The sequence below is a fragment of the Somniosus microcephalus genome, chromosome 14 (assembly GCF_052327205.1).
Source record: "Somniosus microcephalus isolate GS21.2 chromosome 14, FLI_Smic_1.0, whole genome shotgun sequence".
Lineage (NCBI taxonomy): Eukaryota > Metazoa > Chordata > Chondrichthyes > Squaliformes > Somniosidae > Somniosus > Somniosus microcephalus.
This window is the reverse complement of record NC_141000.1, coordinates 61,928,455-61,943,981: the sequence shown is the minus strand read 5'-3', so window position 1 is coordinate 61,943,981 and position 15,527 is coordinate 61,928,455. Positions and strand designations below refer to the sequence as shown.

Sequence of the window (15,527 nt, the reverse complement as noted above, 5' to 3'; positions counted from 1 at the left end):
GGAACCTTTCAAATGTTTCTGCACTGTGTTTTGTGCAGCTTTCTCTTGATGCTGCCATTAGGTCATGTAATAGTGTGGTAATTAGATGATTTGTAACAGGATGAAGAGTACGTATATTTGGCTCAATACACTAATTAGTCAAATAGTTGCGTGCTTTGGTTAAATGAGCTACTGTTATGTAATATACTAAGCATATGAATAATTAATGTATCCAGAAAGAGTCCACTAGGAATCTATTAATTAGACAGACGAGTATATCTATCTTTTTGTGCTAGCTTTGTACAAGATCTTTCTGATGTACGTGTTAGACTATATTTACTACTCTATCCATTCATAAACCTGAGCAAGAAAAGACAACTCAAGAGAATTTCTACCTATTGATCCATTTTCTACTGGAAGCAGCGCACAAACATTCCCTCATGAGTGTTGTGTTAATATGTGCACATGTGCGAGCAAGTAGTTTGCATGTATATGTCATCTGTAAGGCAAGTGTATATACACAGGCATCTGCTTGCTTGCATAAAGATTATGTTAGAGAGAGATTTTTTATGTACAATTTAATCTTGAAGTCAGAATTGATCAGTCAATCAAATAGACTGTGTATATTAACATACCATAATATTGTACAAGTTATTTGCCACAGCTATTGTCTTTTGAACTGTATCATGTTGTAATAATGGTTATTCACTGTACAATAATACTACAGTATGTGCAGTGAATCCATATAGTAGCTGCACTCAGTTTAATAAATGCAATAAATTCTGGTTTAATCAGTCTTTTATGTACATTTCAGACACATGTACATCCTCCAGTCCTAAGCTGTTCATATTTTGAGTTTCTATTGCACATATATTATGATAAAGCTTTTATATAGATATGCATCTTACATGCTCACATACATTATATATTACACTAGCTGGAGTGCCCGGCGGTGCCTAGGGTTTTTTGAGGGCATGTTGTTGTTGGAAGAGAGAGAGAGAGAGACTGGGGGGAGAAGAGAGAGACTGGGGGGAAGAGAGAGACTGGGGGGAGAAGAGAGAGAGACTGGGGGGGAAGGAGAGAGAGAGAGAGAGGGGAGAAGGAGAGAGAGAGAGAGAGGGAAGGAGAGGGAGACACAGAGAGAGAGGGAAGGTGAGAGTGAGGGAAGGGGCTGGACTCAGAGCCCGGCGGGTGAAGAAGGGTGGCCGCCATTTTGTGAGGTCGGCGGGAAGGTTGAGACCGCGGGGAAGGGCTTGGACTTAGAGCCCAGCCGCGGTGACCGTGGGTTATATTGCGATGATGACTGTGTTATAGGACAATGAAGCCAGCTACCCTCTGACCGGAGGAATCAGGAGCCACTTTCTTAAGGCTTTTAATCTGCGATTTAATAATTTCAAAATACTGTTACTTGTTCCACATTTAAATTTTATGTACTTTAAAATACTTCTAACATTGAATATAATTCTGGTTAATATTTGGGATCCAGGGTGTAGTTAGTAATGCTTGAAGTCTTATGTTGCAGCTTCTGACCGCCTGTGTGAAGCAGAAACTCAGACATAGTTTGATGCTGAATCTTTGCTGGTTGTTCGAATGATGCCAATAAGTCTGTATCCGTTTCTGTGACTTTTTCTTAATTAGGAAATGCCCCTAATTGATGAAACCCCAACTCCCTCCCCCTCCTCCCTCTTCCCCCTCCCCCTCCTCCCCCCTCCCCCTCCTCCCGCTTCCCCCTCCTCCCCCCCTCTTCCCTCTCCTCCCTCTCCCCTCCCCCTCCCTCTCCTCCCTCTCCCCTCCCCCCTCTCCCCTCCCCCCTCCCTCTCCCCCCTCCCTCCCTCTCCCTCCTCCCCCTCCCCTCCTCTCCCCCCTCCCCCTCCCTCTCCTCCTCCCTCCTCCGCCCTCTCCCCCTCCCTCCTCCTCCTCCCCCTTCCCCCTCCTCCCCCCTCCCCCTCCTCCCCCCTCCTCCCCCCCCTCCGCGAGCCCTCATCCCCCGCTCCAATCCCTCTTTCCGCCCCGGGGCCCGGGCCTCGGCACCTGGATGAACGCGTTCCCTTGGACGCTTTTGGCGGCCTCGACCGTCACCCTGATGCCATTGGCCGAGGCGAACACCCGCACTGACATGGCCCAGCCAAGCCCAGCGTCCCGGGCAGCCCGAGCTCCACAGCCGCCGTTCGGCCGCATGCCACAAAGCACCCGAGCCCAGCGCCGGCGATGGCTCCGCGGAGCTCCGTACCGCCCCGCCAGCCTTTACAAAGATGGCGGCGGTCGCTACGCTCGGCTCAGGCCCGCCCCACCAGCCTTTACAAGATGGCGGCGATCGCGGGCCGCTTGTTGAGCGGGACGGGAGGTGCCTAGCTCGGGCGTGGCTGGGGAGGAGAGGCCGAGGCTTCGAGGCCTGCAGCCGGGGTAACCCTGGAAAAGGGTGAAAGGTAGGAAAATTAATGAGGTTAGAGAAAAGACTTACAAATTAATTAACTTTTTTTAAAATCAATTTAATTGTGTTTTAAAAGCAACTTTTTTTTTGCTGGAAATCTAGATTTGAAAATAAACACGCAGAAAGTGGGAAAAATAAATGAAGAGTTAGGAATCAAGATGGCGGCCAAGCACCTCAGCTCAGAAGGATTAGGCCCGCCCACACACACAATGATGCACCGATTGGTCAACCATCAGGTTAATCCCCTGTACGATTGGTCAACCATCACGTCACTCAACGCTAATGAGCGGAATGTTGCCGTTTTGTTGAACCTTTTTTGTATACTGTCGGAACAATTTTTGTCTGACCAAAAAGTAAATACACCTATGAGAGTCCCCTAATGATAAGCTTTCTTTTGATATAACATATGTGTAGGTACGCTCTATAACTTTTGATTGTATAGCCGGACAGACAGACGGAAAGACAGACGGACCGTTTTATATATATAGATAAATAATGGCCTGGATTGTCTGACTGTAATGCGAATGGTAACCCACTCATTTTAAATATGTTAGCATTGTAGTTACATTTGAAAGATGTAGGTCAAGGTGTGAGCATATACAATATAAAATGCAGGTAGAGTGCATCCATATAGTTTTGTGCAAGAACAATGGGCCGGATTTTCCGATTGAAGGCTTCCTACGTGTAGATGCCTCCGATCTAGAAAAATCTACGAACTTTCCTGCTGGCTCCATAGGTCCTGAGACTTCCGATCCTGGGCCTCTCCTGGTGCGTACGCAGAGGGCCAGGTATCCCAGGGGCGCAGGTGGTTCGCAAGTGTCCCTGGGATCATGTGGGCCATGGGGAACCAATGGAAGAAGGGAATCCCCCTTTACACTTTTGACAGGTCTCTCAGCTTAGTCCTGTCAAAAGTATGATTGTGGATCACTCAAAAAACACACTAAAACATTAAATAAATTTTTAAAGATCACGTATTTAAAATTAATTAAAATTACATTAAATTAAATATTTTAAACAAAAATTAAAGTTTTTGAAAAAAATAATTAAAGTTTTTTACGGGGCTAAAAATAAACTTAATTTTTTTTAAAAGTATTTTTAAATTATAAATGAGTGAAACATTTTTTTAAAACTTTTTTAAACTCTTATGCTGGTAAAAGCAGGCCTTACGCCTGCTTTTACCAGGTGTAAGATTTTTAAAGGTCTTCAGCGGGCGGAGGTTGTGCAGGAAGTGGAACTCTCTGCCCGTAGAGGCCCTTCTCCAGGGCAGGCGGAGGATTTAATTCTTGACAGATCAGAAGTGCCAGTTTTCATGCGCTTCGCATGCCTGAATCCGGCACTTGCGAGGCACCTACGGGTGCGTACACACCCGTGGGAGTTGGAAAATACAGGCCTATGTATTTGTAGATAATAATACTTGCTTTGATATAGCACTTTATTGTGGAGTGTATTGACTGTTGTTAAGTAAACAAATGTAGCAGTCATTTTGCACACAAAACAGCAATGATATGAATGCGTTGGCCTGTTTTTTGGTGGTGCTGGTTGAGGAACAAATGTTGGTTAGGACACCTAGAAAACTTTCTGCTCTCCTATTAATAGTGCCATGGTATCTTTAACATTAATTAGCTGAAGGATGGTATCTCTGATGCTCCCTCAGTATTGTATGGGAATGTCAGCCTAAATAATATCCTCAAGTCCTGGTATAGGGTTCAAGTCCACAGCCTTCCATTCTAGTGACAACTGTGCGACCAACTGAGCCAACACAATATCTGTATTTAGACACGTGTACATGTATGAGTAAATATGCTATGTATCTGTTTGCATGTGTAAGTACACTAGAGCTGAATTTCCTCAACCGTTCCACTGGATACCCACGGTAACTCCAGGGGGTGGTGGGGTGGTCCAATGGGATGACTTGGAAAAGGCCAAGACCAGATACACCAACACCCAACCTCAGTTGGGAAATCTTGCTCAGTTATATGGGATATAGGCTCCGCCCACCTTTTACAAGGCCATCCATGTCAGAGGGGGCAAGGCTGGGTCCGGTTATTCCTGTTTCCCTGAATCATAAGACCTGACATAAGACCAAAGGCCAGTATGCCCAGTCAGATGAGGCTTACCAGCCTCCAGAACGTTAGAAGTAGACCCAATGGGTGTTCCAGGCCAGAGAAGCAGCACAGACCCCTACAGATGTGAACATTTAAACCCCACTCCCAGGATAGCTGGAGGATGCCAGAGTTTCTGACAGCATGGAACAGGCAATTGTCTGAGAGGAGTAAATGGTGGCGTTGGTGCCTACCGGTCCCATTGCAAATGAGATGGTGGGTGCGATATCTGTTGGCATTGCAGCCTGCAGATGTTTGGTCCTAGTATGTGTCAGTATGACTGGATGTTTTTGATAAAGATTTGCCTTGCTAGAAAGCCCACCTTTTTGCTTTTGTATTTTTGAAGTTTTTTTTATTACAGATTGGTGAAGGTTGTTGGCAAAACAACACATCTTTGCTGGCCGTCCCTCGGATAAGTTGCTGAATCAGGATAGTTTTCTCACATAAACTTCCTTAATAGAAATTCCACAGTTACTAAAGTTTGTATTAATTTCTTTGGTTCTTGTTCTTGGCAAATAACATAATTCCAAAGTATCTTTATGTTTGCATTGTCCAGCATAATGCCCTTCAAAAGCCCCTGTTCAACTCTGGTGTACCATATACATACGAGGTTATCTCTGATTCCATGCACCTTAATTTTAGCTAGTCATCTCCTGTGTGGAACTTGTCCTGGTTGATGTTTAAATGTTATATTTTGTTGCAACACTCACCGCTTGTCCTCCTTATACCACTCGAAATCTGCTGGTGGGACAGCCGAAACCTCACAGTGCAACATCCCAGAACGCCCCACAGCAACGTCTGCACTTTGAGCATATTTAATAGTGGGAGCATCTGGAAAACAACACAAATCCACATATGGAGAGCAGCACTGAAACAAAATGATTACCACACTGTGATGCTATACTTGCCACACTTCGCCAAATAATATAGAGGCAGAAATTCCAGTTCCTACGGGTGGGTACGCGCTGTGTACTCACCCATAGGGCCAACGGAAATGCTGGTTTTAGGCATGCACTGCGCATGCGCTGGAAACCAGCATTTCCAATCTGTCAAGAGCTTAGATCCTCCGGCTGCCCGGGTGCAGGGCCTCTGCGGGGGGAAGAGTTCCATTTTTTGGAGACCCTCCGCCCGCAGAAAACCCTTACAATTCTTACGCCTGGTAAAAGCCTGCTTTTACCAGGATAAGAGCTGAAAAAAGTTTAAAAAAAATTCCACTGATTTATCATTTAAAAATACTTTAAAGGTAAGTTTATTTTTAGCCCCGTTAAAAACTTTAATTTTTTTTTCAAAAACTAAAATTTTTGTTTAAAATACTTAATTTATGTAATTTACAGTCATTTAAAAAATGTGATGTTTTAAAAAAAAATTATTTAAAGTTTTACTATGTTTTGGGGGTGATCTCTATTCATATATTTGACAGGCCTTCCTGTCAAATGTATGAAGGGATATTCCCTTCTCTGATTGGCTCCCCATGGCCCACTTGATCCCAGGGACGCTGCGAACTGCCTGCGCCTCTGGGATACGTGGGCCCTGCGCACCGGCAGTTTGGAGAGGCCCAGCAGTGGAACTCTGTGCCTCCTGGGAGCCCTCCGGTCCAGGCGCAGATTTTTCCAGATCGCAGCCCTCCGCCCGCGGGAGGCCTGTGAATGGAATTTCTGGGCCATAGTAATTTTAGCCACGAATAGCGTGCAAACGCTTAATGCATTCAAGATTTTTTTGAAGTATGCATTTTAATGCAGGATATTAGCCAATTGAATTTAAATGTGTTACCACCTCCACTGAATGACAGACAGAATAATGTCATATGATTCTGCAAAGCATTCATCCATTCATATTGCCAGTAGTAATTTCACAGCTTAAAAGGGGAGATTTTCCACTTGTGTTCCTGGCAGAGAACCATGACCACTAGCAGTACATACCTGCAAATTGGACACCTCCATGCCATTATTTTCTGCACATTTAGATGAAAAATCACAGGCTGGAGCTGCACAATTCACTGATGTACACTCTGGCCAGGGAAGTGCTGAATTAGATCATCTCCCCGTGATGTTCAAAGGATAGTACAGGGCACTTAAAAAAAATGTTTTACAATTTCATAGAATAGTTTTCATTGCACTGGCTGGGAACAAAATTTGGGATCTTCCTGACTTGCATCAGTATCACACTATATAGTGCATTAACCCACTGAGCTAGCAGGGGCCTAAGCTGCCTTTCAAAACTCTGTACATTTAACAGAAGTAGGCCCTGAAATTCCAGAGGTGTTCTCACAATCTTCCGGCATTAATTTGGCAGGAGATTGGCGGAATTGTCAGGGACGTGGAGTAGATAGTTGAAAAGGCCTATTTACATCACTTCTCTGAGGCTTCCGCTGATCTCCAACCAAAGTTACCGCGGAAATTCGGGAGAAGCCCTGCAGAATTTCCAAGCCATGCTGTATACAATGATGTAGCACACTGGATTAGAGTGTTGGTACAGTTCCTCACAAAATAAGTTCTCAATCTCAGCTATCATGCCAGGGTATGTCCTGACCAGAAGACAGGTACTCCCACAAAGGGAGGGAATGAAGATCAGAAAGTTGTGTCATCCTCCAAATGATAAATTACTGACCTGCAACAGCAGAGCTGGAGAAGCAGGCTTTTTGGTTCAGGTATGGTGAGTTATATTATTGAGATTTCTGCAAATATTTTTCTCATACTCAGTGCCAAAAACGACTCCCCGAAGTAAGCCTTTGCGCCCCATTAACTAGATTGTGGCTTTATAGGGTTAATATCTGGTACTGTAGTGAGCCCAGGGGTTGAACAGAGGCTTATCACTGTATTTAGCCCTTTCTTGATTGCCTAAATTGTGGCTTAATAACAACAGGTGAGCCAAAGCAGAGACAACACAGCAGATGATAGAATATATGCATTCCTCCTTGAAGACAGCAAATAATTTCAGCTATGGTGTTTCATTAATATTATTAATACTGGGCATGAGATAGCATCCCTTAATATAACTTTACATGAGGTTCTTTGCTTATTTCCTAAGTCTCCTGTTTTTCTTCTGATGGCCTCAAAAGAACTGATGAACATGGAATAGGGGGGAGGAAAGGTAGCTGTTTTTTATTGGCACAGCTACTGGCAAATCACCAACCGGTTGGAAATCATTGTCCCAGCCCTCCCCCTGGCTAGGAAGACCAAGAGAAAAGAGACAAAGGGATATATGGGCAGTCAGGTTTTAAACAAGAGACTCAGGTGTAGGCCTGGGGCCTATACCTGGAACCTAAAATAGAAGAGGTCAGTATTTGCAATTAGATGCTGCCCAGAAAGAAAGGTGATGCCAAAAATTCAAGTAAATCAGCTCATGAATGAGCACATAGTTTATTATTTCCCACGCCGCCATTTTTCAGGAGAGAAATAAGATTGAGTTAATTAATTGGTACTTGCTTTGTTCACTTTGTTGTTCTATATGTTCACTTGACTCATCTTGTTGCATTTAAAATACTTACCCCATATCATTACCCTTCTGTACCTGGTTGGCTGTACACCACACTAAGTCAACTGGTTCAATGAGCTGCTCACTAGTCGGTGAAGGGCATCACACTTCTAGTAACAACGACTTTCATTTATAATAGAAAGAACTTGCATTTATATAGCGCCTTTCACGGCCTCAAGCTGTCCCAAGGCGCTATACGGCCACATTTTGAGGAATATCACTGCTGTACTGTACGAAACACTCGCAGCTAATTTGCACACAACAAGATAATGCTTTACATGGTCCAACCAGATTTAACAATGGATAATGACTAGTCATGTGATAGATGCACGCGATGTCTCGGGCCCTCACATTGCAAGTTATATGTAATTCTCTGTAATAGAAGGGTATTAAAGGAAGTAGTTGGTGGAAAAGGAAGAGCAAGGGGAACAGGACTGGGGGCAAAGGTGAATTGATGGGGGCTTGGATCTGAACGTAGGGTAAATTTATAGATTACATAAAAATTAGCAGAGAGTTAGGCATAGCCAGGAAGTTTGTAGAGGAGGAGGTAATGAGGAAATGCAGCCAATCCAGTGGTCAGTCCAGAGCTGGTGAAGCTGGTTGGAGAAGGCAAGAGTCTTGCAGAAAATAAAATAGTTAAGGGACTGAGAGGGAGGATGGAGTGGTCTGGAGTCTACAAGGGAAGATGGAGAATGTCAGAATTTGTCTTTGGGTATGCTTATACTGACATAATGAAATATGCAGTTCCCTCAAAGAGCTCTTTCCTTAAGATAACGTGGTTTAAACCCCAAAAGTAGTGCACTGAACTACAAAATATTCCATTTTGTTACAGTGTGAAGTTTGGGTACACCAAGGAGTTAACATTTCCTCTGCTGATAGTTTTACTGAAAAAGCTGATGTAAATACAAAATAGGAAATGCTGTTTTGTAGTTATGCCTAAAAATATTGCTAGAAGTACTGACAGGAGAAATTTCACCCACTATAAAGGAATAATGATCAAGGCAGTGGCTAAGCCACAGTTAGATTGTGTGCAGTAATGGGCACCCTGTTATAGAAAGGACATTGAAGCTAGGCTCATCAGGGTGATGCCAGAGATGGGAAGCTATAATTATGAAGAGAGACTCGAGATCCTGGAAATATTTCCACTGGAACAGAGAAGGCTATAAGGAGATTTAATGGAGGTTTCTAAAGTTGTGAAGGGTTATGATATAGTGAATAGAAAAATACCATTTAGGGAGTCAGTGATGGGGTCATCGATTTCCAATTGTCAATGACAGTGAGGAAAGAGGTTAGAAAAAAAATCTTCATGCAGAGTGTTGTTGGAGTATGGCATGCTTTGTCACATGGAGTGGCTGGGGCAGAGAGCAAGGTATCTTTAAAGGGAAAAAATATTTTGAAGTAGAGGAAGATACCAGACTATGAGGAGAGAGTGGGGAAGTGGGTTTCAGCTTTGATTGTTCTAGCAAAGAGTCAGCACAGACAGAATGGTCTCAATGGTGTCCTTCTGTGCTGTAAACGCCCATGGTTCATCGGGAAGAAGGGAAAATAGTGCTGATTGCTGCAGAAACTGCTCTGCAAAATAAACTAGGCTTTTCCACCAGCAACAAAAGCTGCAGCTGGCAATTGTGAAAGTGCTTGAGGAATCAGTCCAGCAATATAAATGCAGCATAAAAAGAATGGTACAAAACCAATTCTACACAGCGTAACACAATGGGGCTACAAGTGTATCTTACAGGTTGTGAAGGCATTCTTCCAGTGCACTTTTACTTTTAAAGGCTTTACGATGTAATCTTTGAGATTCTTCCAGGAAAGGAAAAGACTCATGGCAATGTTCGATTTGAAATCACCTGATCTCATCAGTATTAGGAATCATAAAATTGCTAACTGGCCTATAGATTACGTAGCCCAATATACTTAAAGCAAACCAAGATAGATAGATCACAATCGCTCCTACTGGCAATTTCACTATTCCAGATGAGGTGCAACTCTTCAGCCACGGGTGTTGTTTACAATGGTACTAAGTGAAGGCTGATGGTGCTGGTTGAAGAAGGGATCGAAAACTTACTGATTAGCAGAGCTATCTTGTACTTCAGAGTGAGGGAATGGCAGAGATACTTGATGGGACTGAATTTGCAGTCAGAGGCTTCCCGCGGGGAAATGCCTCCGATCCACAAATAAAATGCCCGCGTACCTGGTGGTCCGGGAGGTACGGAAATTTGCGGTCCTGGGGCTCTCCGGGTGCTGGTGGGTAGAGACCCATGTATCCCGGGGCGCAGGCGGTTCGCGAGTGCCCCTGGGATCACGTGGGCCGGCCCAATGAATGAGAGAAGGGAATCCCCATTCATTCTTATCGGTATTCCGTATGTATGGAAACCCCATAAGTATGAATTGGAAGACCCCTTAAAATACACCTAGACATCAAATAAATAAAAATAATCACATATTTAAAACTAATTAAAATGGCATTTAATTAAATATTTAAAACAAAAATTACATTTTTGAAAAATAAATTTACATGTTTTAAAGGGGCTAAAATAAACTTACCATATTTCACAGATTTTTAAATGTAAAATTATTGATAAAATGTTATTTTTCTGTTTGTTAAAACAATTACGCTGGTAAAAGAAGGCCTGACTCCTGCTTTTACCGGGCATAAGAATTTCAAGGGCATTCGCTGGGCAAAGAATCACAGAAACCCGCAGAAACCCCACAGTGCAGATAGAGGCCATTTCAGCCCATCGAGCCTGCACCGACACATATCCCACCCGATCCCCGTAACCCCTACACCAACACATATCCCACCCTATCCCCGTAACCCCACGTATTTAATCCCCCTAACACTAAGGGTCAATTTATCATAGCCAATCATCCTAACCCGCACATCTTTGGACTGTGGGAGGAAACCGGAGCACCCGGAGGAAACCCACGCAAACACGGGGAGAATGTGCAAACTCCACACAGACAGTCACCCGAGGCCGGATTTGAACCCGGGTCCCTGGCGCTGTGAGGCAACAGTGCTAACCACTATGCCACCGTGCTGCATTGGGCAAATAGCTCAACTCGCCATCTGCAGAGGCCCTTCTCCCGGGGATGCGGATCATCTGTCAAGAGAATTCTTGACAGATCGCAAGTTCCGGGTTTTAGCGCAAGCCTAAACCCGGAACTTGCGTGGCCCCTATGGGCACGTACACACCTCGTACGCACCCGTAGGGGCCACAAATTACGGCCCAATGAGTTTTTATAGAGGAAGGTGAAATTTGTACTGTATAAGTACCTGGAGAATATGTGGAAGACACTCTATAGGGTATAAATATTAAAGAGAAAAATGTACTAAAACAGTTAATGGAACTACAAGTAGAAAAGTCACCAGGCCTAGTTGGTATATATCCCAGAATACTGCAGGAGGTTGGCAAGGATATAGTGAAGGCATTAATCATAATGTTCAAAAAATCTCTGGATACGGGAATTGTGCCAGTGGACTGGAAAGTGTCACACCCCTGTTCAAAACGGGATAAGGGGTAAGCCAGGAAATTAAAACTCTGTTATTCTTAACTTGGTTGTGCATAAACATCTAGGGGTGATATTTCCTGGAGTGGCATAAATGGGAAGTTACACCCATCGTGCTCTCATTTTACTGATGCATATTTACACCTAAATTTCCTGCCAATCTCATTAACATACGTCAGTACATAAAAATGGGTGTAAACAGTGGAATTTTAAATTTGGGAGACTGAGAGACAATATAGGTCAGCAAGCAGCCATGCAGTTGTAGTTTCAACCTGGTTAAAAACATTTCTATTTCTTCATTTATAAGAATAAAATAAAATAACATACATTTACACACATGTTAGCTGTGTATGTAGATAAATATTAGCCAGACCAAGAGTGAGCAAGTAAGAACTATTGATTGCTGTTCTTATTTATATTTATGTGAATGAGCAACATTTTTAACTAACCTAGGAAATGATATACTCAAGTAAATAATCACTTTTTGATTATAATCTGCATATTTAAACAGTACCCAGTAAAATGAACAATTGTGTACTATGCCAATAAAATATTTCTGTGTACACTAATACATGACAAGATAATTTGGTTTAATTCATAATATTAGATTCTATACAGATTTCAATTTACAGATTTGTTTGATTACATTTTTATTCACAATATTTTTTGGTGGATTGGTGCAATTATCAAGGTATTGAATGGAAGCTATTAAAAGCTTCCTTGCACAAATGCCTTGTAAAGTTTGACTAAATTAGTTCTATTTTTAAAAATGTGAAACATATGTAGTTCAACAGTGTGCTAAATCATTAAACACCTGTTTAAGCACAGCACTCTTTCTCCTTTTGGAAGACAAGGAGAATGAAAGGAAGAAGCTTTGTGAACAACTTACAGTTAACAGTGATATGGACTTTTTTCTCATCGGCAGAGGAAACTTCATTGGCAGCTTTGCACTGATATATGCCTGCTTGGTACCTGCTGATCATGAAGATTTCCAGGTATTCCTCTTCCTCTTCGATTTCCCTGGCTAAAATAGAAGTTAAAGAATGTACTATTTAAAACAATAATATTGCATAGTCACTCTCTCTCTTGCATAAAACTCAACAAATCTGCAGATGAAATGGATTACAATTTACATTTGTCGAGGTGTTTATACATGATGGCCAAATTTGGCTTCTGAGTTGTTCTGCATGAGTCAACTCAATAGAAAAGATGCCATCAGCATCAACATGTACAACACCGGTCGAATACCGTATAGTCTTAGCTCACCTTAACAATATCTAAGATTGGGCAGGACACAAATTGATGTACTATTAATAACTGAACTACATTTACCACACTAGTTAGCATCATTATAAGGTTCACTTTCAATGATTACAGTGTTATACAATTACAAGAACAACTTGTATAGTACTCCTCAGTTATAGAGGAGCATCTCAGAGAGGGTGGAGGAAATCACAAGGATAGGGAGTGGCAAGACAATGGAGGGATTTGAAGGTGGGGATGAGGATCTTGCAGCCCAGCAAGAACTGGAACAATGGACGTATTGGCCTTAGTATGGGTGAGAACATGAGCTCTAGCATTAGTTTAGCGTGTTAATGGAATTGAGGCCAGAGTTTCATAGCTGTTTGTGAGAACCATACAGAATTGCTTCAGTTTGCTGATGCTGAGCTGGAGAAAGTTGTCAAAATAGGTAGTGGGAGAGGATGGAAGAGGTGGAGAGGTAGAGTTGAATGCTGCTGGCATAGATGAAAGCTGATCTCATGCTCTGGAAGATGTTACCAAGCAGCAGCAGGTAAATGATGGTGGAAGGGGATACGAATGGGGCCCTTCCATATACTACAGGTGACTGTACCAGCATGAGAAGAGAAGCCACTTGAAGGGACATAATGATGATACAAGAAGTTAGATAGAACCAGAAGCGAGCAGTGCGACAGGGGTACACTGTGGGGAGAAACGTTCAAGGACGATACCCCCTCAAAATCATGTATAGATCTAAAAAGGTGAGTGATATTTAGCATAGAAGAACAGAATGGATTTTAATTTTGCAATGGCACAATATTACTGGGTGTAACTCAAAATAGTATAGCAGAATTACAGTCTTGCAACCTTATTTAGGTACAACTTAAAAACATGACAACAAAATCAAATCAAATCAAATCAAATCAACTTTTATTGTCATTGTTAGTGCACAAGTGCAGTACAACGAAATGTAGGCTTGCGGCTCCCGAGAGTGTACAATTTGGATTACTTAAACATTTCAACATACATTTGTACATATATATTAGCATAAATATGACCATCATAAAGTGCATCGGCAGATGTGCAGGCTTTAGTGTTTATTTGTGGAGTTCAGTAGGATGACAGCCCTGGGAAAGAAGCTGTTCCTAAAAAAGAAAAGCCTTGAATGAGAAAATGCAATTCAGCGCACTAAAGCGCATCCTTCTGGCATCTTAACCATCCTAACCTAGCATGTATCTACATTTTGAATGCCCCTATGGTTATGATGCTATGTGCAGGTTTTGAGCTCTAGTAACCCATTGGTAGTGTGGTCTCAGCCTTGTCTTCACAAATAACTGAATGTTATGTCCTCTGATATTATTAATCATATCCTTAATGTGGTTTAAACCCAGAAAGGATTTGACACCACATGTAGAAATACTGGAAACATCTGGGGCTTAATTTTATTAAAATACAGTATCATGGTGCTTTCTTTGTGCCCTTAAGTCGACTGAAACATAATAGTGTTCATCAGCTGCAGTTTACATTTGCGTACACAAAATTTGGTATAAAACGCAAATCAAAGAAGCATATGTACATATTTTGAATTCTGACTTCATGATTTGATGGCTATTATCTGCCATTTTAAGATGTGTCTTACACAGAACAGTATCTTTAACAAATACAAGAGAAAGTTGAAAAGATTCCTTTCACAGTAGTTTACAATTTCACAAATCTAAAGGGGGAAAAAGCAAGCATACAGAATTTGTACTTGATTTTTGCTGGGACAATGCAACAATGGCTATTAGTACAGCCCTGTGGCCATGGCCCAAAGCCACTTTCTTCCTCAGGGAATACATTTTATTGTCAGAATGTTTTTGTACAAAGAACACAAATATCAACAACAATTCCCCTTCCTTTCTTCGCTCGTGGCTAAAATAGAAATTTTGACTATCTTCCCAAATGCTTTCTGCTATCTACTACTGAAATAAATTAAAAGAGTTGTCTTCTGCCATTATCTGTAAGACAAATGCATTATTTGCAAAAATATAAAATGACAAACTTTACAGCGCAATATTTCTTGCACTTGGTATCTTGAGAGCTTCAGTACATTATGCCAATACCTTTCGGATCTCAACAGTATGTGTAATTATAACATCTATTATATATTATGCATGATGTGCTACCCTCAACCCTATTTACTGTGGCTGAAAATATTAATATTGAAAGAGTAGAATTTGAAACGGAGCAGAGCTCATCATTTACAGCGTGGGCACATTTACTGGAACAAAATGAAAATGAAAGGGCAGGTGAATGATCTAGTATTTAGAAGCCATGCTGTTTTGATATTGCGGTTTAATTTCAGCTAGTGAGCAGCAAAGTAACTACACCTATGCACACAATTACTTGATATAGCTGTAAAAAAAAGAGTTCATTAAAATTTACTAAATGCAGCAAATTCATGCTGCACTAGACTTAATGAGATGTGGCAAAAGATTCATACTGGCACTAGTATTCAAATCCGACCCCGACAGAGGTAGTTTAATAGCTCCCTAATTTGTGTATGATAAGTAAACCCTATGAACCCATTTCTAGTATTATGAGAAAGATAATAAATATGTCTACATGAATCAGAGGACAGGAATCCAGTCGAGAGGTTTCACCTTATGGGCAATGAGATTGGATCATTGCCGTAAATTGATTTGAAGGTATCTGGGTTTTTTTAATATACATAAAACAGAATTCCCTTTCTTTTTCTCAATAGGGTTTCTTACTGTTATAGTTCACTCTATTTGTTTGATGTGGATGCCATCAGA

General features: G+C 41.9%; 1 protein-coding gene across 3 annotated transcripts in view; it reads right to left on the bottom strand.

Annotated features, from left to right (window-relative positions):
- Window positions 1-15,527, bottom strand: part of lsamp (limbic system associated membrane protein) — a 1,225,843-nt gene that overhangs the window by 158,541 nt on the left and 1,051,775 nt on the right. For all 3 annotated transcript variants that reach the window (XM_086006581.1, XM_086006582.1, XM_086006583.1), the window contains exons 4-5: window positions 12,383-12,517; window positions 5,223-5,343 (exon numbers count right to left, since the gene is read on the bottom strand). In XM_086006581.1, the coding sequence (XP_085862707.1) occupies window positions 5,223-5,343; window positions 12,383-12,517 (256 nt within the window). The remainder of the gene's footprint in view (window positions 1-5,222; window positions 5,344-12,382; window positions 12,518-15,527) is intronic.